Source organism: Hibiscus syriacus, unplaced genomic scaffold (assembly GCF_006381635.1).
Source record: "Hibiscus syriacus cultivar Baekdansim isolate YM2019G1 unplaced genomic scaffold, ASM638163v2 tig00111330_pilon, whole genome shotgun sequence".
Classification (NCBI taxonomy): domain Eukaryota; kingdom Viridiplantae; phylum Streptophyta; class Magnoliopsida; order Malvales; family Malvaceae; genus Hibiscus; species Hibiscus syriacus.
Genome location: NW_024063059.1, coordinates 1,261,097 through 1,287,307, shown reverse-complemented (window position 1 = coordinate 1,287,307; position 26,211 = coordinate 1,261,097). Strand labels below are relative to the sequence as shown.

Sequence of the window (26,211 nt, the reverse complement as noted above, 5' to 3'; positions counted from 1 at the left end):
ATTTTAATACTGAGTTCATATATAAATAATCTTTAAGTATATAATGGAATTTTTTTACACTGAATAGGTGGTCATGTATAAGGAAAAATCATCGTGATATACCAGACAAATTGGAAGAAATTTGGCTACTCATTAATCAAAAGGCTGATACAGAGGTATGTATTTAAATTTTATTATTTACCTTTAATTATCGTTATATAATTAGAATATTATTTTGATAAGAATATATATATATATATATATATATATATATATATATATATATATATATATATATATATATATATATATATATGTTTTAGTTTCAATGGGCTCCTTATTGTACTGAAAAAATGAGGCATTGTATCCCACCTCACTTGAGTGGCCCATTAGATGTATAGATGGAAGAGGTCCATCTGATATGTTATGCTATTGTCGAGTGGCATCCTACTGATCGTGTGCTATGCCAATTTGGTTTCGTACAATCTATTCCTGAAGCTCTTAAGAATCTCGACAATATGCATAACGTCGATAGACGGGCCAAAAAAGATATCAATTGGCTGATGAAGCACAACGACTGAGCAATGATCTAGGAGGATCAACGTGGATGCATTCCCCGTACGGAACCAATTTATGTTTATAATTATTCGGTTGCAGATGACTATTATAAATGGTTCAACACGAACGGGAAGTTTGTTGAGTTAATCGATCGATGGAATTAGCCAGGAGGGGGGTGAATTGGCAATTAAAATTTTGGTGGAAGCTTTTGCAGAAAATTGAAAAGATTTGCACAACAATTTAGAGTGGTTCGACTTTCTCAACCAAAGTCTACGTCCACTACCTTAGCTATCCACACTAAGGATTTTCCAAAAAATTCACTAATTTGTTCTTTCTTTTGAGGCCAAAGAGATAACCTTACAACTCCCTCAAGAATATACCCCGATTCTTGAGAACACTCTTTCTTAAAGAGAAGATTACAAATTTGAAAACTTACAAGGAAATCCTCACAAGGTAGATTGTTTGTACAATTCTAGAACAAAAAAAGAACACTAAAAAATGAATACAATTGAGTACAAGTAGTGTTATTGAAAGCAAAATGAATATTGAATGAAAAATAAGCTTGAAATGCTCAAACTTGAGGTTTGATTCTTTCTATTTGATTCTCTCTTGATTCTTGTTTCTTGTGTTTTCTTGTTGTTGAGCAATGGCTTCTAAGCTTGTTTAAATACACCTTCAAATGATTCTGAACGTTGGGGATGATTAGTGGAGTCAATAGAGCCGTTTAAGTGTGAAAACAATTAATTAAATCAGTTGGGAGCGTCAGTGCATCGATGCATACCCAAGGTGCATCGGTGCATCAAGTGTAAAATTCAAATATTTTGACCGTTGGACCCTTAGTGCATCGGTGCACTAAGAGTGCATCGATGCATGAAATGCATTCGATGTTTCAAAATAGCTAGAGTGCATCGATACATGGTTGGTGCATCGATGCATCAAATGCATTCGATGTTTTCATAAAACTCTGAGTGCATCGATGCATAGTATGTGCATTGATGCATGAAATGCATTCGATGTTCAATTTATTTCATGGTGCATCGATGCATGGATTGGTGCATCGGTGCATCACTTTGAAAAATTGATATTAGGCTTGATTTTGGTTCAAAATACTTTGTGAAAATTGTTTCAAAAATATATTAAGTATAAAACACAATTTTACACATTTAGTAAGTTTTGAAATTGATCTTGAAGACTTGGAGTAATAATTTGATATTCGAGTAATTAAATCGAATATACTTAGAAAATAATTTGTAAAATCTTAAAATTCATTTATACTTAATTTGTTATATCGAAACATCAAAATGTTTTCAACAATCTCCCCCTTTTTGATACAACAAAACATGTGTGTAATTTTAAGATTTTCTTTGAAAATAAATTTTGAAAAATTAAGTTTGAAATTACTCCCCCTTACTTTAACACTTCTCCCTTTAAACATTTAACACTTTAACATTTCTCCCCTTTTTGTAAATAAAAAGACTTAAAAATCGATTTAAACAGGTTTTGAAAAACATAGTCAATTGATATATATATATATATATATATATATATATATATATATATATATTATATATAGCTTAAGTTGCTAAGATCAAAGATCAAAAGAGAGATTAGCCATTAGTTTTATAATCAATATTCATAATCAAATGTGAAATGGCATAATTGGTCATAATGAACTAATATGATGCAAAAATTAAGAAACATTAAGCTCAAAATAATAAAGTTAAAATCAAACCAAATATATATAATAAGTTCAGTCACCCAAGCATCCAAAACATAACTCCTAACAAATTCAAACATTTAAGGATCCAAAATAAACAATCCAGAAACATCAAAATCAATCCAAGTTTTAGAAAACCAAGAAAGCATAACAAGGAAACAAATCTACTCCATCGGAGGATCGGGGGGATGAGGATAATGAGCTCGAACTTCAAGAGTGAGAGCGTCCATTCGTTCACGTATCTCCCGCTGAAACTCAGTAATCTGAGACTCCATAGAGGCAAACCTCTGATCAAACGACTCTAATAAAGATCGAAAATATGGTGGCCTTTGATCTTCTTGCCGTGCTAGGTCCGGTGCAGGCTCATCGTTTGGTACGTGATCGTCGATATCTTGCATGAGCTGCTGAATTTCTGGATCATCGTCAGCAACCGGTGCCAGAGGAGGAGGAGGAGCACGAGAAGAGCTAGGAGAAGCTCATGAAGAACTCACTCTCGGAGTTTTCTTACCGGGTCGAAAGACCCAAAGACCGGTTTCCTCATCTTGTTTCCAATCCGCTTTCTTCAACGAGGTGAGATTGTTTGGGTTTTGGAGAGGAATATGATTGTTAAGAGAGACATTTAGACTGAGTTTGATAAAAAGGTTACTAAGAAGACATCCATAAACTAATGTTTTGACATGTTTTGAAGGAACAATGTTTATGATATCCATTAGTTGACTAAAAATAATGTGGGGCAGATTTATTTTGTTTTATTCTTGAGACACTGCATCCACCATAAATCCCTAGCACGAAGATGGATACCTACCTCCGGATGGTCTATTCCCCAAGAGATCATCAAATGATTAATATTGTCCTAAAAGGTAGGATCTGATTGCTATAGTTCCACACTGAGTCTGGTTTTGAATGCATACTGCATTAGAGTAGAAAATGCGGACTAACGGATGATATACGATAGGTTTGAGGTGAAACATTTTATCAAACTTCCATGTTTTAAGAATCGAAAGGTATTCGAAGTCAATATTTATCATGGCTTGAAGAGAAAGAATACACTCTTCCTGGATTCTATAAGATTAGAAAGAATTTATATACCTATGGTACAAGTCGTTTCTACAACGTTCAGGCATATTAAAACATGATCCTATAAGAGATGTAGGTGGAGGAGGAACGGGATTAGGAGGTTGGTTTGAATGAGAATGACTCGATGAAGTTCTAGGGCGTTTGGGATTAGACATGGTTTAGGAATCGAAAAAGGAATATAACCTGCAAATTGAAAAACATGTATGCAATTTAATCAATCTTAAAACTCAATTGAGTCTGCAATAATTCAAGATTCTCTAAATCAAATCCTAATGGGCATAGTTTTGAAAAACTATTTAGAAAACAATGTTTGAAAATTATAATATGTATAGTTTTTCATGAAAACAACATAATTAAATCAAAAACATCAAATTTAGAAATCAAATTTAGATTTTCGATTTTTTTTAATTTCGAAAATTCAAAAATTCTTTGAAAATTTGTGAGTTTTTGATGAATTGGTTGTAAAATCTAGTTTGAAATCATCAAACAATCAATGTCCGATATAATGTTCATCCTAGAACTAGTCCTAAGATCAAAATATGATAAACTAGAAGTTTTTAGAAAAATACCTTGAAAAATTTCGGATTGAAGAGAATGAGATGTTGTGTTGCACGATTTAATGATAGTAGTAGGATATAGAGATGAAAAACTCGAAGATTCTGACAAATTTTCGTTGATTTTGAGCAAATGAAGGATTTAGAGAGGAAGAGAGGTGTACGGCTAGAGAGGGTTTAGTTTTAGGGTTTGAAACAAATACGAAAATAAGCCTTTTAAACCCAAAACCCGACGGATGCATCGATGCATGGCCTTGTGCATCGATGCACATTCAAGGCGTGCATCGGTGCACCTTCATGGTGTATCGATGCACATTCAAAGGGATTCATCGATTCACTGTTAAGTGTATCGATGCATGAAGCACAAAAATGACAAAAATCCATTTTAAACACTAAAAATACTAAATTAATTAGCTCTAGTGGTATTGACAACTCATATATTGAAAATTAATCATGTTCAATCAATCAAATTAATCCTTAAACAACATTTGAACATAAAATTAATTTTCACCAAAGAACATAAACTCCCCCTAACTAATATCAATAAATGCAATCAAAAATTAATATTATAAGCATTTTTCATTTATTCTTAAAAATATTAAAATTATTTTAAAAACTAAGTGAAGTTAGATCAGTTAAACCTAATTCTCTCCTAAGTGTCCAAAATCTTTCTTTGTCTAAAGGTTTTGTAAAGATATCTACTAATTGATGCAAAGTATCAAGAAATTCTAGAACTACATCTTCCTTAGCGACATGGTCTCTAATGAAGTGATGTCTTATTTCAATATTCTTAGTTCTAGAGTGTTGGATGGGATTTTTAGTGAGACAAATAGCACTAGTACTGTCACACTTGATAGGAATGGTAACTACTTCAATTCCATAATAAAAAAGTTGTTATTTCATCCATAAAACTTATGCACAACAACTACCGGCTGAAATATATTCTGCTTCAGTGGTAGATAATGTAACACAATTTTGTTTCTTTGAAAACCAAGAAATCAGCATATTTCCAAGGAATTGGCAAGTACTGGAGGTGATTTTCCTATCTAATTTGTATCCTCCATAATCCACATCAGAGAAGGCATGCAAGCTAAAACTAGAGTCTCTAGAATACCAAAGTCCTAAACTAGGAGTGTCCTTAAGGTATCTAAAGATTCTCTTAACAACTAGTAAATGTGATTCCTTAGGGCATGATTGAAATCTAGCACATAAGAAAACACTAAACATAATGTCTGGTTTACTTGCAGTTAGATAAAGCAAAGAACCAATCATTGACCTATATAATTTAACATCCACACATTTATCTCCTTCATCTATGTCAAGCTTTGTTGATGAGCTCATTGGAGTGTCATGTGGTTTCCCATTTTCCAGTCCAAACTTCTTGAGCATGTCTTTGACGTACTTAGCTTGATTAATGAAGATGTCATCTTTTCTTTGCTTGATTTGGAGTCCCAATAAAAATGAGAGCTCCCCTATCATGCTCATCTCGAATTCACTTTGTATTAGCTTAGAAAATTCTTGGCAAAGAACATCATTAGTAGAACCAAATATTATATCATCAACATAAATTTGAACTACTAATAAATCTTTACTTTTATGCTTTAAAAACAATGTAGTGTCAACCTTCCCTTTTGAAAATCTTTTTTAATTAAAAAGTTTGACAATCTTTCATACCAAGCTCTAGGAGCTTGTTTTAAACCGTAAAGCGCTTTTGTCAATTTAAGAACATGATCTGGAAATTTTGAATCTTCAAAACTTGGAGGTTGTTCCACATACATTTCTTCTTTTATAAAACCATTTAAAAATCCACTTTTAACATCCATTTGATATAATTTAAATTCATGAAAGCATGCAAATGCTAATAAAATTCTAATTGCTTCCATCTTAGCTACGGGATCATATGTTTCATCATAGTCTATGCCTTCTTCTTGAGTATACCCTTGAGCAACAAGTCTAGCCTTGTTTCTCACTATATTACCACTCTCATCAAGCTTATTCCTAAATACCCATCTAGTACCTACAATAGATTTATTACTAAGCCTTTCAACTAATGTCCAAACTTTACTTCTCTCAAATTGATTTAACTCTTCTTGCATAGCCATAATCCAATGTTCATCTTTTATTGCTTCTTTAATATTCTTAGGCTCTATGCATGAGATAAATGCAACATAATTACAAATATTTCTAAGAGAAGATCGAGTTGTTACCCCTTTGGATGAATCACCTATAATTTCACCATCCTTGACATAGTTGTACTCTCTTGGGTAAGATATTTCCCTTTCTTCAATGGTTGGATTCTCGAGAGGATCATGGGTTTCCTCATCTTTCGTTTCTTCCTTTGATGATAGTTCTCCAATGTCATGTCTAACATCATTTGTATTTATAACACCTACATCATCATTCAAACAAGAATCCTTCCTCGGAAGGAGATTATCATCGAAAACAAAATGTATAGACTCTTCTACAACCAAAGTTTTTTTTATTAAATACTCGATAAGCTTTAGAATTTAAGGAATAACCCAGAAAAATTCCTTCATCACTTTTAGCATCAAATTTGCCAAGATTGTCTTTACCGTTGTTTAAAACAAAACATTTACATCCAAAAGGATGAAAATAGCTAATGTTAGGCTTTTTAGTTTTAAAAGGTTTTCTTTAAAATAGGCCTAATCATTATTCGATTAATAACATAACAAGCGGTATTTGTGGCTTCCGCCCAAAAATATTTTAGCAAATTGTTTTCACAAAGTATGGTTCTAGCCATTTCTTCTAAAGTTCGATTTTTCCTCTCAACAACTCCATTTTGTTGAGAGGTTCTAGGTGCTAAAAAATTATGGCTAATACCATTTGAATTACAAAATTCAGTAAATCCAAGATTTTCAAATTCAATTCCATGATCACTCCTAACACTAGTTATAGAGTAACCTTTTTCGTTTTGGATTACTTTTGAAAACGTGATGAATTTTTATAATGCTTCATCTTTAGTACTTAAGAATATAACCCAAGTATATCTAGAATAGTCATCTACCAAGACAAATGCATATTGTTTTCCACCCAAGCTAGTAGTTCTAGATGGCCCAAAAAGATCTAAGTGGATCAATTGTAATACTCTAATAGTTGATACATCGTTAATGGATTTAAAAGAAACTCACTTTTGTTTTCCTTTAGCACAAGCATCACATATTTTATCATTGTCAAATTTTAGTTTAGGCAACCCTCGAACTAAATCACCTTGAATTAGCCGTTGCAAAATGCTCATACTAGCATGTCCTAGTCTCCTATGCCATAACCAACTATCATGCTCATCCTTAGCAACTAGGCATAAATTAGTAATATCAATAGAATCTAAATGCACCATGTAAATGTTTCCTATTCTATGACCAACAAGTATAATCCGATTAGATGCAATGTAAATGACTTTACAACCATTAGTTTCAAACATGACATTGAATCCCTTATCACATAATTGACTAATACTCAAAAGATTATGCTTTAACCCATTCACATATAAAACATTTTTAATTTGTATGGAAGAGGTATTACCTATTGTACCTATACCTTTAATGTGACCTTTTTGAATTATCACCAAAAGTCACTTCTCCTCCATTTTTGGCGTTAAGCTCTATGAACCTGCTTTTGTCCCTGGTCATGTGTCTTGAGCATCCACTATCAAGGTACCATGAGTTTGAATTTGTTTCCCGTGCCTTGTAGCAATGCTCATTTTCCTACAAACATAGATTAATTTCTAATTTTTGGTACCCAAATTCGTTTGGGTCCATATTCATTAGTTTCCAAAATCCTAGTCCCCTTAGGTATCCATTTGTGTATGATATCCTTATCTTTAGTAGTAATGAGTCCTTTAGGAACTCATATACTTCTAACGATTTTTCCATTAGAGGTTCTTCAAGGACCTCTATGATTATAGTTTTTAAAACTTTTTCTAACAAAGTTGGATTTTGAATTTTCTCCATTTTCAAAATGTTTTGTTCCAACTTTATCAAAAGAAGCTTTAAGATCATCAATTTTCTTTTGATGATCATCATTGACTTTTGAAAGTAAATTTTGCAAATCCGAATTTTTCTTTTCAAACTCTTCTAGTTTGATTTGCAAATCTTTGATTTTACTTTCAAAATCATTGTTGGTCTTGGATATGAGCTTATTTTCATTTTTCAATTTTGAGACATCATTTTTATATTTTAAAAACAGTTTCTCATAATCCGAAGCCAACCCATTATATTCCTCTAATAACTCAACATAAGATAAATCATCTAATTCAGATGAGTTAGAGGTTACCTTAGAATCTTCCCCGAATGCCATCAAGTCCTCTTCATCGGAACCTTCTTCATCGCTCCATGTAGCCACATGAGCATTGTGCTTATTCTTTGATTGACCCTTTCTTTTCAATTATGGGCAATCATATTTGACATGCCCCAGCTTTTTGCATTCATAGCAAATGATAGGGTCCTTCTCTCTTGGTTCATTTTTTAGGCCTTCATTTCGTTTGAATTTTCTTCCTCGGTAAGGTCTCGTCATTTTTCTGAACCGTTTGGCAAACAATGCCATTTTCTCGTCATCGTCATCTTCATCCGAATCACTCTTATTTTTGTGGATTTGAGAGCAACTCCAATGTTTTTCTTCTTCTCCTTCTCCTTTGGTGTCTCGTCAATCTTATCGAGGTCCACCTCATCTTCAAGCATCATTTCATGAGTGAGGAGGGAACCAATTAGCTCTTCAAGAGTTAAGGACTTTAGGTTATTAGCCTCGATGATTGTCGTCTTCTTGGATTGCCACAATTTTGGAAATGAGTAAACTAACTTCCTCACAAGCTTTTCATTTGGAATGATCTCTCCATATGATTTGAGACCATTGACAATCGTTGAGAATCTATCCGTCATAGCTTTGATATCTTTATTTGGTTTCATCCTGAAATTTTCATAGCTATGTGTTAGAAGACTAATTTTAGATTCTTTTACCTCGTCGGTGCCTTCATGAGTGACTTGTAGTTTATCCTATTTCATTGGCGGTTGTACATGATGAAACTATTCCATATTCATCTGGCCCAAGAGCACAAATATTATATGGGTGGCTTTGGAGTTGAGCTGGAACATTCTTGTCTCTCTTTTACTCCATAATCTTGGATGATGAGAGGCTTGATATATCCATATTCTACAACATTCCATGCTCCCATGTCACTTGCTTAATGAAATACATCATCCTATTCTTCCAATAGGCATAGTTAGCTCCATTGAAGAAAGGAGGCTTGTTGACGAACATCGAATCGAGATCGGAGTCGACATTTAAAGTAGAGACCATTGATGACTTGATAATCGATGTAACTCTTCCCGAATCAACTCAAGAGGTGATTAAACCTTCAAATGAGTGAGGCTCTGATACCAATTGTTGAGTTAATCGATCGATGGAATTAGCCAAGAGGGGGTGAATTAGCAATTAAAATTTTGGTGGAAGCTTTTGCAGAAAATTGAAAAGATTTGCACAACGATTTAGAGTGGTTCGACTTTCTCAACCAAAGTATACGTCCACTACCTTAGCTATCCACACTAAGGGTTTTCCAACAAATTCATTAATTTTTTCTTTCTTTTGAGGCCAAAGAGATAACCTTCCAACTCCCTCAAGAATATACCCCAATTCTTGAGAACACTCTTTCTCAAAGAGAAGATTATAAATTTGCAAACTTACAAGGAAATCCTCATAAGGTAGATTGTTTGTACAATTCTAGAACAAAGAAAAGAACACTAAAAAATGAATACAATTGAGTACAAGTAGTGTTCTTGAAAGAAAAATGAATATTGAATGAAAAATAGGCTTGAAATGTTCAAACTTGAAGTTTGATGCTTTCTCTTTGACTCTCTCTTGATTCTTGTTTCTTGTGTTTTCTTGTTGTTGATCAATGGCTTCTAAGCTTGTTTAAATACACCTTCAAATGATTCTGAACGTTGGGGATGATTAGTGGAGTCAATAGAGCCATTTAAGTGTGAAAATAATTAATTAAATCAGTTGGGAGCGTCAGTGCATCGATGCATACCCAAGGTGCATCGGTGCATCAAGTGTAAAATTAAAATATTTTGACCGTTGGACCCTTAGTGCATCGGTGCACTGAGAGTGCATCGATGCATGAAATGCATTCGATGTTTCAAAATAGCCAGAGTGCATCGATGCATAGTTGGTGCATCGATGCATCAAATGCATTCGATGTTTTCATAAAACTCTGAGTGCATCGATGCATAGTATGTGCATCGATGCATGCAATGCATTCGATGTTCAATTTATTCCATGGTGCATCGATGCATCACTTTGAAAAATTGATTTTAGGCTTGATTTTGGTTCAAAATACTTTATGAAAATTGTTTCAAAAATATATTAAGTATAAAACACAATTTTACACATTTAGTAAAGTTTGAAATTGATCTTGAAGACTTGGAGTAATAATTTGATATTCGAGTAATTAAATCAAATATACTTAGAAAATCATTTGTAAAATCTTAAAATTCATTTATACTTAATTTGTTATATCGAAACAACAAAATGTTTTCAACAAAGTTGTTCCTACTTTTCGATGAATGATGAGACGGGAGCATTCATCAGCGTTGAGAAAAGCATCCACCGTCACAACATCATCGTCCCTCGACTCGTGGACGAAGAGTAGGCGCTTCCGGATCATCCTCGGCTATAGTACCAGAACCATCACAACAACCACCGTCTATACCAATTTATATCATACATCAATTTCAGATGCCACCCCAGCAATTTCAAATGACACCACAACCATTTCTGATGCCACCACAATCATTTTATATGCCACCACCACAGGGTTTTATGACACCTCATGGCGGATATATTCCCATGCTTATAGATCTAGTGTGGTCTTCATATGTTGCTTATTTGGCAGGTGATGCTTCACCAGAGACATAGACACCTCCAGCTCAGTTTTTGCATTCACCGATGTTGATGTTTTCGTAATTTTTACAGTTTTCATAAGTGGTGGGATGGCTAGTCATACACCTATAGGGTCTTTATTCTATGGAGATTCTACATCTTCATCTGTCCCTTATCAACAAAATGTAGCTTCTACTGATGATGATGATGATGATGATGAAAGTGACAAGGATAAGCAACTCATACGAAGAAATCCTCCTCGAAATAGATAATCACAAATATTAGACATATCCGTAAATTATGGCTCGTACATTACACCATAGTTAGCTTCATACATATGTATTGGAGGTTTCGTGTGTATCGTATTTGTAGGAACTTCATCTAAATCATCATCATCAGAGTTCATGTCAAACTGCGGTGATTTTGGCTCAATGAATAGTCTTGTCTTAGCACCATCCGCACCTGGCTCACGAAGAGTTTTTTTTGCTGGAGATGAGGGTTCCTCTGTTGGAGTTGAGGGTTCCTCTGTGATGTCGATATTTAGGTCGAACAAGTTGGTAGTTGAATGACTTTCCTTGAACTTGAAGGCATCGTGTCATATAGGTTTTAAACTGAGTGTTGTGCCACATGCATCTCCATATTGAGGTCGAAGAAACTCGTAGTTGAATGCCTCTCCCTGGAACTTGAAGGAATCAAATGGGTACTAAACATATTGTCGTATCGATAAAATCTCTATATTCAGGTCAAAGAAATTGGTAGATGAATGCCTTCCCCTTGAACTGGAAGCGATGTTGTCATACGGATTATTCGTGGAGCCACCTCAGTGGAGATTGTAACAAGTTGCTGATGAATGTCTCTCCATTGAACTTGATGTGATGGTACCAGGATGTGGATTTCCCATTAACGAGTTAAAATAATTACACATTACTTGAGTTGGGCTATCAACTTGATCAGCTTATTGAGCCATCCCATAGTGGGAGCATAACGACATACTACGAACCGCAGACACATTCGCAAATGTGTGGCATACATTTGTGTATCAGCGTCTAAATTTTGATTATGAACATCAACCATCATAACAACATTGTCATCGTTGGAGAGTTCGAACGTTGTATAAGTTAACAGAAATAGTGCAGTTAGAAATCTATATTGAAGTGAGGACAGTCTTCTAGTACTTCCAACATGAATCTTCCTTGAAATTTTAGTGATCAACTCATCAAGAAAGTTGTTTTTCTTGAAGGATATTATGACATGATGATTTGATGCGAAGACAACATCGGTTTCATCTTTCTGAATTTCTCCATCATAGTAAACAATAGCTGAAATGCGCCTCATTTTGAGAGTTTAAGGGTTTGAAAGATTGAGAGTCCTATATTTGTAAAAACAATAGCTGAAATATACCTAATTAAATAAATAGTATATGAATTAAAATATAAATTAATGCTAAAAAATAAATAAAAATCATAATAATTTAAATAACATAATTTAATATTATTACCGTATCGACAAAATGTCTCGAGATATGATCTCGCTTTCCATTTTACAATCACAAAAAATAATAGAAAATAATTAGTACAATAAATTTTGGTCAAATAATTAAATATAAAATAAATATAATATAATAAAAAAATAATTTTATCTTCTAAAAACTATAACAAAATCTACGTAGCTTGATAGAAGGAATTGATAGAAGGAAGAATGTGAAAGTAATTTTGGTGTGATTTGATGTTTGCATTCGGGGTATTTATAGGGGAGGAGGATGGGTGAATAGCCGAGACTTAAGGCTCGGGTAATAATAGAGTGCGTAATAATTCAAGGTGAATAATAGAAGGGATGCCTCATGATACACACCTTCTTGTACGTGTCAGATTTCCCAGCGAATGTGCTCTTCATGATCTACGCCTTTAAACGTGGCGCCAGCTCAGACAGAACACTGGAAGGCATGCCTTATGATATACGCCTTTCCACTGTGGCGCTAGCTCGGATAGAACCCCGTGAAGGAGCGCTTCATGATCCGCGCTTTTATCATAAAGGGTATTAATTCAGTAATATTTGGAGAAAAAGTGTCTGACATGTAATATTTTCGTTGTTAGGGTGGTTTATGAGTAAAAACACCTTTAAATACACACCAACAAAGATGAAAAGTCTATGCAACAACAAATATGTAAAAATGTATTATAGTTAATATTATTTAAGATATATTATGTATTTAATCACTTAACTATATCAATTATTTGTGTGATTCTATTTCAAACACTTAAATATTTCTTCACTGAATCATATTAAACAATACATTTTGATTTTATTTTTACCATTCATCATTAAAAAATTAATAATGATATTGACGTGTTATCATGATACAAACTCATGCTATTTTAAAAAAATATAAATTATCACATCAATAATTTTGTTATTTTTTTAATTATGGGTAAACAAAACAAAACAAAACATAATTTTAGATATATAACTTTATAAAAATAATTTGACCAAAACAAAAATGTACAAATAATTAAATGAATAATACGTAATTGACCATGTAATTTATTATAAATTATATTACACATTTGGTGTTGCATGTATATTGACAAATAGAATTCCTACAATAATTTATTAGAAATCAATTTCTAATGCAATATAATTCCAACATTAATTTATTAGAAATATGCAAAAAAAAATTTTAGATAAAAATAATATATATCCATTATTTTGAAATTTCATTATAACCATTTTTAATAAGAAGTTTACTTACATAATAAATTAATTTACCCAAAAATGTATTATTCTTAATATAATTTATGTATTTATAATTTATATTTTGAATATGTATACCTACAATTAGTGATAATAAATAGGAAAATAAATCAAATGTGACCTAACTTTTGAGAAAAAAATTAATGTGACCCACATATTATTTTCCTTTAAATGCGGTACTCAAACTTAAAAAATAAATCAAATGTGATTATTTGACTAACATTTTTTCATCGGTGGCAGTTTACGATGTTGATGTGACAGTCCACGATACTGACATGACAATTAGAGTGACATATTAATGTGGTGGATGATATGATAAATTGGCTAAATTGATAAATTAAACATGACAAATGGATTGCCAAATTAACACTGTAGACCACTACGTCAACATTATGAATTGACAATCCAATATTGTTATAATTAACGAATCAAAACGTTAATAAAAAATCACATTTAATTTATTTTTTAAATTAAAATATTATATTACAAAATAATACAAAAATCACACTGATATTTTTTAAACTACAAAACCTCAAATACCTTATTGGCTAACAAATAATATCATAAATAAGAACGCAAAAAGAAATAAATCTGGTTTTTACTTTTTATTTTTCTCTTTAATATAAAAAATATATAATGCACACAAACACAAAACACACTAGACACTGATATCTCCTTTTCTTTTCCTTTCTCTTTCCCATTTAACCTTCCTCCTTCCGCATCCATTTATTAGATTCCTCTCAATAGTCTTCTCCTTTTTTCTTTCTTTTTTTTACACAAATTCTACGCTCAATACGCATCTCTAAAATCTTTCATTTCTTCCTCTTGTTTTTTTTTACGTTTATTGGACTGATTATAAGGACATAAAAGCTCTTCTTGGTATTTTTCATTTTGTGTTGTTCTGCAAACTAAATTTACTTTCTGTGTTGTTGCAGGAAAACCTCTAATAACCAGTTGAATGTGTCATATAAAGCTTGAAGAAATCAATTAAATTTATATAAAGCGCTTTCAATTTTTAGTAGAAGTTTTTGTCAATAAATAGATCTTTTTTACTCTCTTTTTCACCAAATTTTTATTCTGTTCTTTTTATTCATTTTTCTTTCCTTGAGAAAAAGAGAGATATGGGCAAGCAAGGTCCATGCTATCACTGTGGAGTTACAAGTGAGTTATTGTTTCTCCAGTTAACTATATATATATATATATATATATATATATAAAGCTTTAGAAAGAAATGAATTTTGAGTTCTGGGATAGATTGTAAATGTTCAACCTTTTTCTTTAAATCAGTGTTTTTGGTGTATGAGTTTTTATATTTGCTTGGCTAAATAATTCTTTCATTGGAATTTGGAAGGGGAATGTCTATGTAGAAACAGATCATATGGACAAAGATAATAAATCTTAGAATACATTCTATTCTTTGTGTTATTCTGTTTGTATATGGATATAGAACAACAAGTGTTTCTTTTCTCAGTCCATATACTTGAGTTTGGTATTGAATTCTATTGTTTCTTTCAACCTTGTATATCTCTTGAGGTTAGTGCTCAAATCTAGAGCGTATCTCCCATGGGAAAATGAGTCTGAATTGCATGGATACTGGGAATTGCATATGCTGTTGAATTCTTGGCAGTTTTAGATTCAGTATTTGATTGGTATTGGTTTCCCATTGCTCCAATGACGTTTTTAAGCTTAATAATGAAGTCAAACCTCATTTCTCTTCATTTCTATTGAATTGAATGTATTTTCTTGCAACATCATCGTTTTGTTCCTTTGCTGGTGCACCTGCCAATTGCCATGAGTTCCTAAATAAGCATTGGTTTAAAATTCAGTGTTAAAGAAGGAAGCACTCTTATGTTTGTTCCAAACATTTTGTTCTTTACTGATAGGAATTGTTCAACTCCAATGGACTCCAATACAAATCTGAACCATTTTTTAAGAGTTGCACTTTGTTCATTTTAAACCCCTTTTTTGTTATTATTCGCTCTTGTTCTGGATATCATTCAATCCTATTTTGAAGTTAATTGTATTGACTCATTAGATTTTAAGCAATTCAACCTCATAAGTATCATTTGGATTTAAACAGTCTGAATGACTTCTGAGTTTAAAATTTAGTGCACCATTAATCAAATACTTGAAGTGTTTTATAGTCTCTGAACTTACTGTATGCACCCATTACTGTGACACTGGAATTCGAAATTTTCTGGTCATCGATGAGTGTAAAAATGTCACAAGTAAAAATGTCACGGGAGGCACGATAATCCTTGTTTTCTTTGGGTTAGGAAAGGGCATCAATCCTGAATGTCTTTTGGAAATTGCTTCGAACCTTAAGCTCTAAACTGGTATTTGCAAATATTATCTTTTGAGGCTAAATGCAAGTTTCGCTTGACTTTCATTATTACACAAGTCTGTCTTTGATAGACTAAAGATGTTTATCCTTTTGACCATAATTTGAAGAAGACTTATGTGATGATGTTTTTGTGTTTGAACTTGGCTAAGAATATTCTAAACTCTTTATGCACTTTTTTTCTCCCCTCAAGGCATTGGCCCTTTAAATATCTATAAATTTGGCAAATGTTTCTTGCCATTTTGCAAGATCCATAAGCATATCACAATTTAAATATCTTGTGTTAATCTCTCTATTCTTACTGTGAACAATGTGTTGTGATAGGTACTCCTCTTTGGCGCAATGGACCTCCGGAGAAGCCAGTATTGTGTAATGCGTGTGGATCGCGGTGGAGAACAAAAGGGACACTTGCAAAATATACCCCACTTCATGCTCGGGCAGAACCTGAGGATCATAAGGCTTCCATAGTGAGGAGCATATCTATAAATAAGAACAAAGAAGTGAAACCACTGAAAAGAAAGTCAAATGATTGTACAGCTATTGTTTCCCCTGATTACAACCTGTGTTTTCGTAAATTTGTGGATGAAGATACTAGTAATAGATCAAGCTCTGGATCAGCCATTTCTAATTCTGAAAGCTGTGCACAATATGGTAGTGACTTGACAGGTTGGCGACAATTTCATTAGTGTTCCTCATGACCAACTGTTTGGGAGTAATTGCAATTTTTAGTCATTAAAGGGTCAAATACTAAAATTCAGTCGAATATCTCTGTCTATCTTCTGAACTCATTGGAGATTCATGAGTGACGTCGTTGGCATTATCAAAAATGATTCCGGAAATGGTTGAATCTCTACCTGAAATTTAATTGTTATGGTTTAACACTTCTTGATGCACAATGAACAGCTGGCATGAAAAGGCTTGTTATATCTTTGAGACTTCTGAATTGGAAGTGTAGTTTTCAGTGGAAACAATGTGTTGACTACATGATTCGGATAATACCTTCCTTGTCAAAATAAATCTTCTCCTTTAGGCTTTAGCAGTTCATCTTGATGTTTTAATTTACATCCTTAGATTTTACCTTCATTGACAACTTAAGCTTGACTGATGCCGGTGGCCTCATTTTAGCTGCATGCTTATAATTTTAAAATGGTCTCAAAAACTGATTTGTCTTCTTTTTAATTTTTCTCCAGGGCCTGCCCAATCTAATGTGTGGGACTCAATGGTACCTTCTAAGAAAAAAACATGTGTAAATTGTCCAAAGCCATCTCCAGTGGAGAAACTTACAAAAGATCTATATACTATTTTACAAGAACAACAGTCTTCATATTTTTCTGGATCTTCTGAGGAAGATTTGCTTCTCGAGAGTGAGACTCCCATGGTTTCCGTTGAGATTGGACATGGAAGCGTTCTGATTAGACATCCAAGCTCAATAGCTCGAGAAGAAGAATCAGAAGCTAGCTCACTCTCGTTTGAAAACAAACAATATTCAATGAATGAGGCTTATTCACATTCATCAAGCTTCCCTGCATATAGTGATATCAAGGGCATCAAATTTTCAGGACATGGAATTGAGAAGGCAAAGAACCCTGCTGGACAGGGCATGCTGCGTGAGCAACTTAAGAGGTAAATCTTGTACTTTTAAGATTTTATCAAAATTTACCATGGCCACTCAGAAAGGTTAAATATATTTATGGAAATGGTACAATTCTTACAGCAATGGAAGACATGGAACTTATCTCAAAAGCTCCGAGTAGGAATATCTTTGTACCTGCAGTTTTTCAGGAAGACAATTTATTAGTCATCACGACTCACAACTCATGACTCATTCCCTCATTGGCCATAAGAATTAGCAAATAGATGCTGTAAATGGGAGGAAATATGGGAGAATGATTCTTTCATGTTGATTAATATATTTTTTCTTTTCCTTTCTTACATTTCAGAGACCAGGTTCAACATGAAAAATTACTTATGCTGGAAAGTCATAATTCACCACTGTGTAACATAGATTTGGGTGTAAGTTCCCTTATGCATTTTTTTTTATATGTTAAAAACTATTAATGGAGCACTCATAACCAGTAAATTTGATTACAGTTAGTGACTCTGGATGTTCAAAAATCTCACATAATTCTTCCATCTTAAGGAAGGGTAGAGTTACCATGAACAATTCGCATCACTGCAGATATTCTTTTTCAAATATGTGATGCTATTTTTTTTTTGTGTTGCAGGATATTATCAACTTTGAGGCGTATGTGAAGCATTTAACAAAAGACGAACAGCAGCAGTTATTGCAGTATCTACCTCCACTTGACATTGCCAAACTCCCCGAGGGGTACCTATTTTACTCTTTTATCAAGTGAGGGAAAATAACATCTTTCATTTTCATGTTTTGTGTGTAATGGGATGCATTTACGGTAATAATAGTATTACAATCGTATCTGATGCACATATAGTGGAAATCTGGTATTTGAGGAAAAGGAAGGGGCAAAAATCAGTAATGGCTAATGATGAGAATGATTGAAACATAATGTGGAAAATGGAATTGCTGATAGTTGTCTTTACATCTGCAGCCTCAAAAGCATGTTTGAAAGCCCTCAATTCAAGGATAACTTATGTTACTTTCAGCAACTGCTCAAGGAAGGGGTCTTTGATATCTCTGTTCCTGGGGTGAAAGCTGAAGATTGCAAGACTTTAAAACGAGTTGCATTATTCAATTTGACGAAATCTCATTGGGTGGAAAGCTGTCATGAACTCAAGGTTTGAATCGGTTATCTTTAGTGGTGACACCTTGGCATGAACTTGTCCTGCCCACTGGATGTCTAAAAGCCTTTCTTTGGCTGCAGAAATGTAAAAGAAATGTTGGAGGGTCGGTTGTTGCTAGAGGACCAAATGCCATTACATTGCATACTTCGGTAACTACGAAGAGATCACGGGACAGTCAAATTCCAGGTTAGAAAATATTCTCTGCTGGAATTGCGCTGTATGAACTTTTTTGGCATAAGATATGTGTGAAATAGATTATGTTAAATTATATTTGACAACTTGATAGTAACATTGAATGTTTTAAGTGAAAATAACCGAGCTGGGATTTTTCGAAAAAGTAATAAGAACAGTTGATAAACTGGATGAAAGAAATAAATTTGCAAACATGAAACATTATGAAGAAGTTTTTTCTCTGTAGCTAAAAAAAATTTAATCTTTAAGTCAAGTGTCAATCCTGTGAGCTGTTTGAATTATTAGCTACACTGGCATTTTTCTCAAGAAAGAACTTGTTTTTCGTTTTTCAGAAGCAAGGACTTTAAAGAGTCCAAAAAGAGGGATCATGAAGGCTGCATATGAAAACAAGGAACTCATAGACAATGATGGTTCTTGCTTTAGCCCGAGAAGCCTGTTTGCATTGCCTCCCGATGGCAGCTCGCTGGTGCTGGACTCTCTCAGTTTTGTTGATGAATGCTCAGACCAAGATTTGCTGCTGGATGTGCCACCCAATGGCTCATTCCCACAGGCAGAACTGCTTCATCCTACTTCAAGTTTCGGGCAGCACGCAAGCACTAGCAGTAACTCGGCACACTCGCATCTTGTCCATCCCTAGTAGTGGGTTGTTTAATTACTAGAACTATAAATGTTATGCTCCTTCTGCAAGATCCCATGAACGGGGTCGACATATTTTGCATGACAGAGACCGAAGTCTGTGAATGAGGTTTGATGGTTGCTCTTTCTTTCCACTTGACCCTATCAAACTTGAATTTTGTATGGGTTGAAGTAATATAGATCTCAAAAAATGCAGAAGAGGTAATAATTTCCAGAGTTTTGTATGAAAATGTAGAATAAAAGGGTTATGAAAATGACTTTTAAGGGATGCATGCTGAAGAGTTGCCATTTAGCCTTTGTTAGTGCCTTTTTTTATTCCTTCATATATCATTTGATTGATGGCATCTCTATCTCCATCTTATATTAAAAGTTTAAGTACCTTATCAATAGATTGTTGGAAAAACTCTCAATATTCAAGCATGCTTGGAGATGTTAGTGGTTGCATGCCTTCAACCTTTTTATGGTATTGCATGCCTAGCTCATAGTTATGCAGAAATGAGATGATGTACATCAGAGATAATCATGAACCATTTCAAAAATCCATAAGATAAATTCATTAGATAAGTGGTTATTCGGGCATAAGAATAAAATTAGATTCTAAAGTTTATTACAATGATCATTTTAGTCTTTATTATTATTTTTAGAATACCTTAGCTCATAACATTTCAATTTTTGTCAAAATGTCATTTGTTGGATGAAAATTATTAATTGATAAACCGTTGTTGATGTAATATTCTTACATGTGTACTTCATTTAAGGTGATGATATGATATGTCACATCACTTAAATTGATGACATAATGTGTTGTGTTAGTAATTAAGTATATGAAAATATTACATCAGGTGTATTAATTGTTCGTTAGCTAATAATTTTCATCTAATATGAGTCATTCTTACCAAAAATTAAAATGTTATAAGCTAAAATGTTCATGTTATTCTTATAGAAAATTTAAAACGTTATAAGTTAAAATGTTCTAAATAAAAAGAATACGAACTAAAGTAATAATTTTGATAATCGTTGAGGTTATTTTTGACATTATACTGATTGAATTCCAGTTTAGTTGGCATCTTTAGAAACCGTGAATCCAAATGTACATAAAGATTTTGAGTGGATTACATGTGGTTTAGGTGTAGTACGGGGGAATAAAGATCCTAAATTAGGGATTTAAATAACGGTTCATTATTAAAATAGCGGTTGTCATATAATGATAAAGGTTTCGTCAGAAATCATTATTGTACGACTATGATATTCGCAGTGATAATAATAACATTTGCTATTGTCGCAATCATGATAAACACAACAACAACCGTAATTTAAATCCCTACCTTGGATGGTGCAACCCTCCTAAATCTATTATAGTTAATGTTAATGGATCCTCCAACGGCTTCAACTGGTGTTCGTGCTGGTGATAATAATGGGGGTTGTGATCTCTGGTAATGCACTTCCAATCTTCAATGCCATGGATGGTAGTATTGTGAAAGCCAAAGCCATCACCTCTGGTATCGGGCTAGCCTCGGAAACTGTCTGCGTCTAATGTGATTGTTGAAAGTGATTCGGCGAATCTGGTGCGTCAATTAGTGTCCTGCTGTGTTGATGTTCCGGTTGCGAGCTTTCATCCAACTCACGATTTTGTTGATTTTCAAGATCTAATTCTGGAACCACACCATCATTCTTCAAACTCCATTTCGTTAAAGATTTAAATAATTCATTGGCCTCCCTTTCCAAATCTATACTCACAGATTCATAATCCGAAAATTTTCAATCTTTCGGAGGGGGATAATCAGATGATAAACTTGGGAAATCGTCTTCGGGAACGTTCAATTGGAATTCGAATTTGCCATTACTGTTGTTGTCGAAGGAGGTGGAGGATGAATTTAAATTGCGATTGCAGTTGTGTTTGCGGGTATACCAGCTGTGAAATAATAATTTCATACGGTTATACAACAGCCGCTATTCCGATAAGGAACTGCTATCTGGAGTGGAAGATTAGCTGATCTTCGGGGGTAATTTGATAGTTTGTCTCTTGGTGATATCGGCCGGATTCCACCAGCCTGAGTTGGAGACATCAAAATCCCAAGGCACAAAAAGAAGAGTAGCGAAGCAAGCGGGACTCTTCTGAAGATGACACGTGGCATACCTCCTCCATTATGCAACCGGAAGGGTTCGCCGTCCGGTTCTCATATATCATCTTCTTTGAGTCTCGTTGATCTGAATGAGAAGAACGAATCCCCTTTAAAATGATGGTACCGACTGCTTTCTCTCTCTCTCTCTCTCTCTTAAGTTTTATTTTGTTTTGTTTAATATGTTTCCCGCCTTTTTTATTGGTTTGATTTTGACCGTTCAATGACGTAACATGACTGGCCTTTGATACAAAGTATAATTTAGTATAATGTTTTAAATAGATATTTAGTTTAAGTTTCAATTTGATATCATATCGTTTAAAAATTAATAGAACTGATGCTGTAATATTTTTTTTAAAAAAATTCAATGATTACATGTCATTATCTTATGGTGACACATATCATTGTTAAGATTTTAACGACAGTGTACCAAAATGAAATCTAAACTAAACATTAGGTATGATTTTAAAAAAATAAAAATTTGAATATCAAAACAAAACAAAAATAATAGTTTAGATACTAAACATTTAATTTACCCTATAATTTATATATGTAAAAACTTATAAGTTTGTTCAATAAATTATGGGTAAACTAATGAGATAATTACTTTCCTTTAAGTTTTGAAAATATTACATTTCGATCATTTACCTTATAAATTTATTAAATTTTGATTACTTATATTATTGATTGTTACATTTTATTTACTTAAATGTTTATTCTAATTTTTTTGACAATGTAACACATTAGTGAAAGAAGTAATTTTTTTAATTAGATCCAATTTTAGATGAAGTATAATTTTGACCCTATATTTTAGATAAAATATTAATTTGACTCAAGAATTCGATCAAAATCTTATGTCGCCAATCGCTCGTTGTTAGTCACCATTGGCAGCTGTAGTTGCCAATCTTTGGACCCCTAAAATTTGTAGTTCACTTCTTTTCAGCTTCATGAACGCGAATATGATATATTTTTCATTGAAAATATCCTAAATTTTACAAATTTAACCTACAACCCTTTGAATTTTTTAAAATTAAATCACAATAATAAAATTAAGTGTAATATTCCTTTAAAAATAAGGACACCAAAAATATAATTTTATATCGTAATCAAATTCATAATTTTTTTGTTTATAATATTGTTATGTTATAACTTTTTATCCTTATAATATTAATTATAAATTTATTTTTTGTTATGTTTTCAATATTAAATTATAAATTTATGAAACACTAATAGAACTTAAATCTGATTCTAACATAAAATAAATTAAATCTCAATCATAAAATAATGTACTTGATTGTTGGAACAGTATAGCAATGTGATTGACTTTTACTACTACTGAAATCCTATTCTGAAATTTTTAATTTATTTTTTATTTTTATCAAAGCATTGAGCAATTTTCATGGACAGCGTTTAATGATATATATAATAAAAATATATAAGTATGATAAAAAATAATATTATAATAAATATTATAAAATATAAATAATATTATAAAATAAGAAAAGATTATAGCATAACATTTAAACATTTATAATATTAAAGATGTGGTAAATTTTAATATTATATTTTTATATGTATAGATATTATATAATAGTATAATAATTATATTTTAGTATGTATGTATAGAATAATTTTTAAATAAAAAATAAAAATATGATTATATAAATTTTATGAAATTACTATTTGTAGTTTAATCTTACTATATTTTTACAATATTTATATTATAAAATTGAATTAATACAAAATCAAAGCTACTTTTTAGAAGTTGTTAGGGTATTTGAGGTTTTATGGATCACTTGAAAAAATACCAAGAGATGGTGAATTGACCTTTTGAAAAATTTAGGTGTGAAAGTAAAAAGATACACAATAAGACAGAGATTTAGAGTGGTTCAATTTCTTCAATGAAGTCTACATCCACTACCTTAGCTTCACACTAAGAATTTCTAACAAATTAGTATCTTTTTCAAGGCTTAAGAACAACTTTTATAATTCTCTAATTTTTCAAAGGCTAAACTAAAACCACTCCTATCTCTACAAAGGACAAATTTGTGTAAACAAAAACACCTCCGTGCGGCTACGTCTACATAGGTGTGCGTTTTTAAGCGACAATCTAGATATTCTGAATGAGGCTTTATACAAGTATTTATATCCAACACTCCATTAAGAAACTGAAGTGGAAGATAAGTATTTATGTTGCAATTGAGACGAGGAAAAACATTGTTTTGAACCAATGCTTTCTCTTTCCTGCTGATGATATGGACAAAGCAAATAACTAAAGAAAGAAGCATTGCTTTACGGCTAGTTAAGTGTATTAACAAGTAGCAGATTGAAATGATTCAGTAGATAATTGAAGATATGGATTCATTTTCCGAAATCAACTCGAAGCTTTCGACAAAATCTTACACTAAAAGGAAAAGAGACAGGTTCATAGAATTAAAGCTCTTACAACATGTATGCAGCTAAGAAACTGCCTGGAATTTTAGGGAGAATCTCTCATTTGAAAGTTGACAACCTGGGAACCTTATCTCTTAGATAATACAGCCTCGCCCTCCTCACTTTTCGGCGTTTGACGACTTTAATCTCCTTTATGTTTGGCGAGTAACTGCAGTTATAAATTAAGAAATGATAAAACATGGATCAACAAACATGATTCTGCATTCCGTGAGCTGAATCATCATAAGAAACTACAGATTTATATACAGGGAAAATTTGAGCAAAAGACGAATTTAAGAAATTCGACTTCCATGGCAAGCAACAAAACATCAAAAGAAGCCTGATATTTTAACAAACTGTACGACTTCATGGACGATGTTTGGAAACACTAAAAGTAAACAATTAACAGTTTGAGGACGTTCTTTGATACGAGGAGATGAAACAATGCAAATTAAATGTATGTAAACACGAAGATCTTTATGCATAACATAATTCAACTAAGATTTTAGCCAACTATGGTGAGACAATGCTTAGGCTGCACCGTTAATAGTCATCCATTCAGGCTAATCTCAGCTTCTACCAAAGTAAGTTTCATAAAATGCAATAAAAATCATCCCAATAACAGAAAAAGGAAGAAGGAAAAAGTAAATAAATCTAGGACTAGAAAGAGTCATAAAAGTGAAATCATGAAAATCGTTGTCTGTTCTTATTTATTTTCACGACTTTTATAAATTCAAGAACATTATTCAGAAATCTAGCTCCCACAAGTTCTCTTTCTCAGATTCAAGATGATGCATTAGTTGGTTAATTAGGCCCAACATATGAACGAGTGTGCTTGAACCAAATGAAGGAAATGGTCATATGGTCATCGTAACAATTAGGCATAATTATAAAAGAAATACTTACACAGGGAATACAATCTCAACTCCAATGCCAGCAATAATTCTCCGAATTCGAATGGTGGTGTGGATACCAGCATTTTGTTTTGATATGATTATACCTTTGTACACTGACAGCCTACGCTTGTTTTCCGGAACTTCCTGTAAATCAAAGGAAGCATGAGAATAACAATCAAAACATATAATAAAAAGGAATCCAGTATGGATAACGAGAAACTCGAATCACCAATTTAATCTCTACAATATCACCAGTCCTAAGATCTGGAGTTGGCCTTTCCTTGTCTGACGCTTCAATTGCTTGTTTATTCAGTATCTACTCGCAAAACAGCAATTATATTATCAAATTAAAAAGAAAATCGGTCATTCACAAATGTATTCAAAAAAGATTCTCAAACTAGCTGAGCAAAGTTAAGCTCTTTTTATGAAATGACTCAACCATGTAAACAAAAAAGAAGGGTTATAGGTATCATCTTTCATAAGACAAATTAAGCATATCAAAAGGAAATCACAATGCCAAAAGTTTAATTCTTTTCTCGATTCCTACATAAGCAGGGATGGAGGGTTTTATGCTAGAGGGGACGATCCTATAAAATTTTAAGGAAAAGACTAACCTATAAAATTTTAAGAGGTGAAAACATATTTCCAACCTACAATAAAAAAGAAAATATCTAAAATATATAGAAATTTGATATTTTAGTAACTACGACAGCTGCCACCTGCCCCTGGTCCATCCCTGTACATAAGTGAATAAAAGAGACGCATTATCAACATAAAAAAAACAGCAAAAGATGAATCAAATTACCCCCATAATATCACCTTTAACCCGGGGTTTAAATGGCTCTTTGGGTTTCTCTTCTTCAACCTCACCTTCTCCCTCCTCTCCTGCTCCAACTTCGGCTTCGGCTTTCATTTCGGGTTCTTCAACACCATTTTCATTTGCTTCAGCTTCAGGGTTAGACTCCGCTCTCACAATGAAATCCCTTCGAGCAAAACAATTGAGATTGGACACAAAATGGAATTTCAAATGAGACCCAGACACTGAAACCTTGGAAGTGGTTAACGGAGAAGGACCACAAGACAGAAATGCAGAGAACCCTAGGTTCTTAACTGGATGAAATGGCTTTGCTTGGTTTATGGGGATCATATGCAGTGCCTATAAATATAATCAAAATTGAAATTATTGAAGATAAATCAAGAAAGCTAAGGAAAAAGCTGATGGGGGCTAAGGATTTACCTGAGGGAGGAGTTGGGAAGCCATGGCGTTAGTATGGAGTATAGACACTTACCTGTTTTGGGAAGAGAC

The 26,211-nt window shown here is 32.9% G+C and overlaps 2 protein-coding genes and 1 long non-coding RNA gene across 3 annotated transcripts; 2 read left to right on the top strand and 1 right to left on the bottom strand.

Moving 5' to 3' along the window:
- The first annotated feature begins 10,424 nt into the window (after positions 1–10,424).
- LOC120158537 lies at positions 10,425–24,065 on the top strand. Its single transcript, XR_005519242.1, has 3 exons — positions 10,425–10,439; positions 11,216–11,219; positions 23,994–24,065. It is a non-coding gene; the product is annotated as an uncharacterized LOC120158537 (long non-coding RNA).
- LOC120158535 (GATA transcription factor 26-like) lies at positions 14,448–19,583 on the top strand. Its single transcript, XM_039169354.1, has 8 exons — positions 14,448–14,688; positions 16,193–16,534; positions 17,059–17,491; positions 17,809–17,881; positions 18,094–18,197; positions 18,436–18,622; positions 18,709–18,814; positions 19,153–19,583. The coding sequence occupies exons 1-8, from the start codon at positions 14,649–14,651 to the stop codon at positions 19,455–19,457; spliced, it is 1,590 nt and encodes a 529-aa protein (XP_039025285.1). The 5' UTR covers positions 14,448–14,648; the 3' UTR covers positions 19,458–19,583.
- Positions 23,868–26,181, bottom strand: LOC120158536 (50S ribosomal protein L19-1, chloroplastic-like). The gene is made up of 5 exons (XM_039169355.1): positions 26,143–26,181; positions 25,711–26,061; positions 25,135–25,221; positions 24,916–25,049; positions 23,868–24,178 (listed from the first exon to the last, which is right to left on the bottom strand). The coding sequence occupies exons 1-5, from the start codon at positions 26,164–26,166 to the stop codon at positions 24,070–24,072; spliced, it is 705 nt and encodes a 234-aa protein (XP_039025286.1). The 5' UTR covers positions 26,167–26,181; the 3' UTR covers positions 23,868–24,069.
- Positions 26,182–26,211: the final 30 nt, after the last annotated feature.

Bases quoted from the DNA above. Each gene is read 5' to 3' on its own strand.
- LOC120158536 (XM_039169355.1), bottom strand. From the start codon at position 26,166: ATGGCTTCCCAACTCCTCCCTCAG. The intron at 26,062-26,142 runs GTAAATCCTTAG...TTATATTTATAG, and splicing joins CTTCCCAACTCCTCCCTCAG to GCACTGCATATGATCCCCAT. The intron at 25,050-25,134 runs GTGATTCGAGTT...TTTGATTTACAG, and splicing joins ATATTGTAGAGATTAAATTG to GAAGTTCCGGAAAACAAGCG.
- LOC120158535 (XM_039169354.1), top strand. From the start codon at position 14,649: ATGGGCAAGCAAGGTCCATGCTATCACTGTGGAGTTACAA. The intron at 16,535-17,058 runs GTTGGCGACAAT...ATTTTTCTCCAG, and splicing joins ATATGGTAGTGACTTGACAG to GGCCTGCCCAATCTAATGTG. The intron at 18,198-18,435 runs GTACCTATTTTA...TTACATCTGCAG, and splicing joins ATTGCCAAACTCCCCGAGGG to CCTCAAAAGCATGTTTGAAA.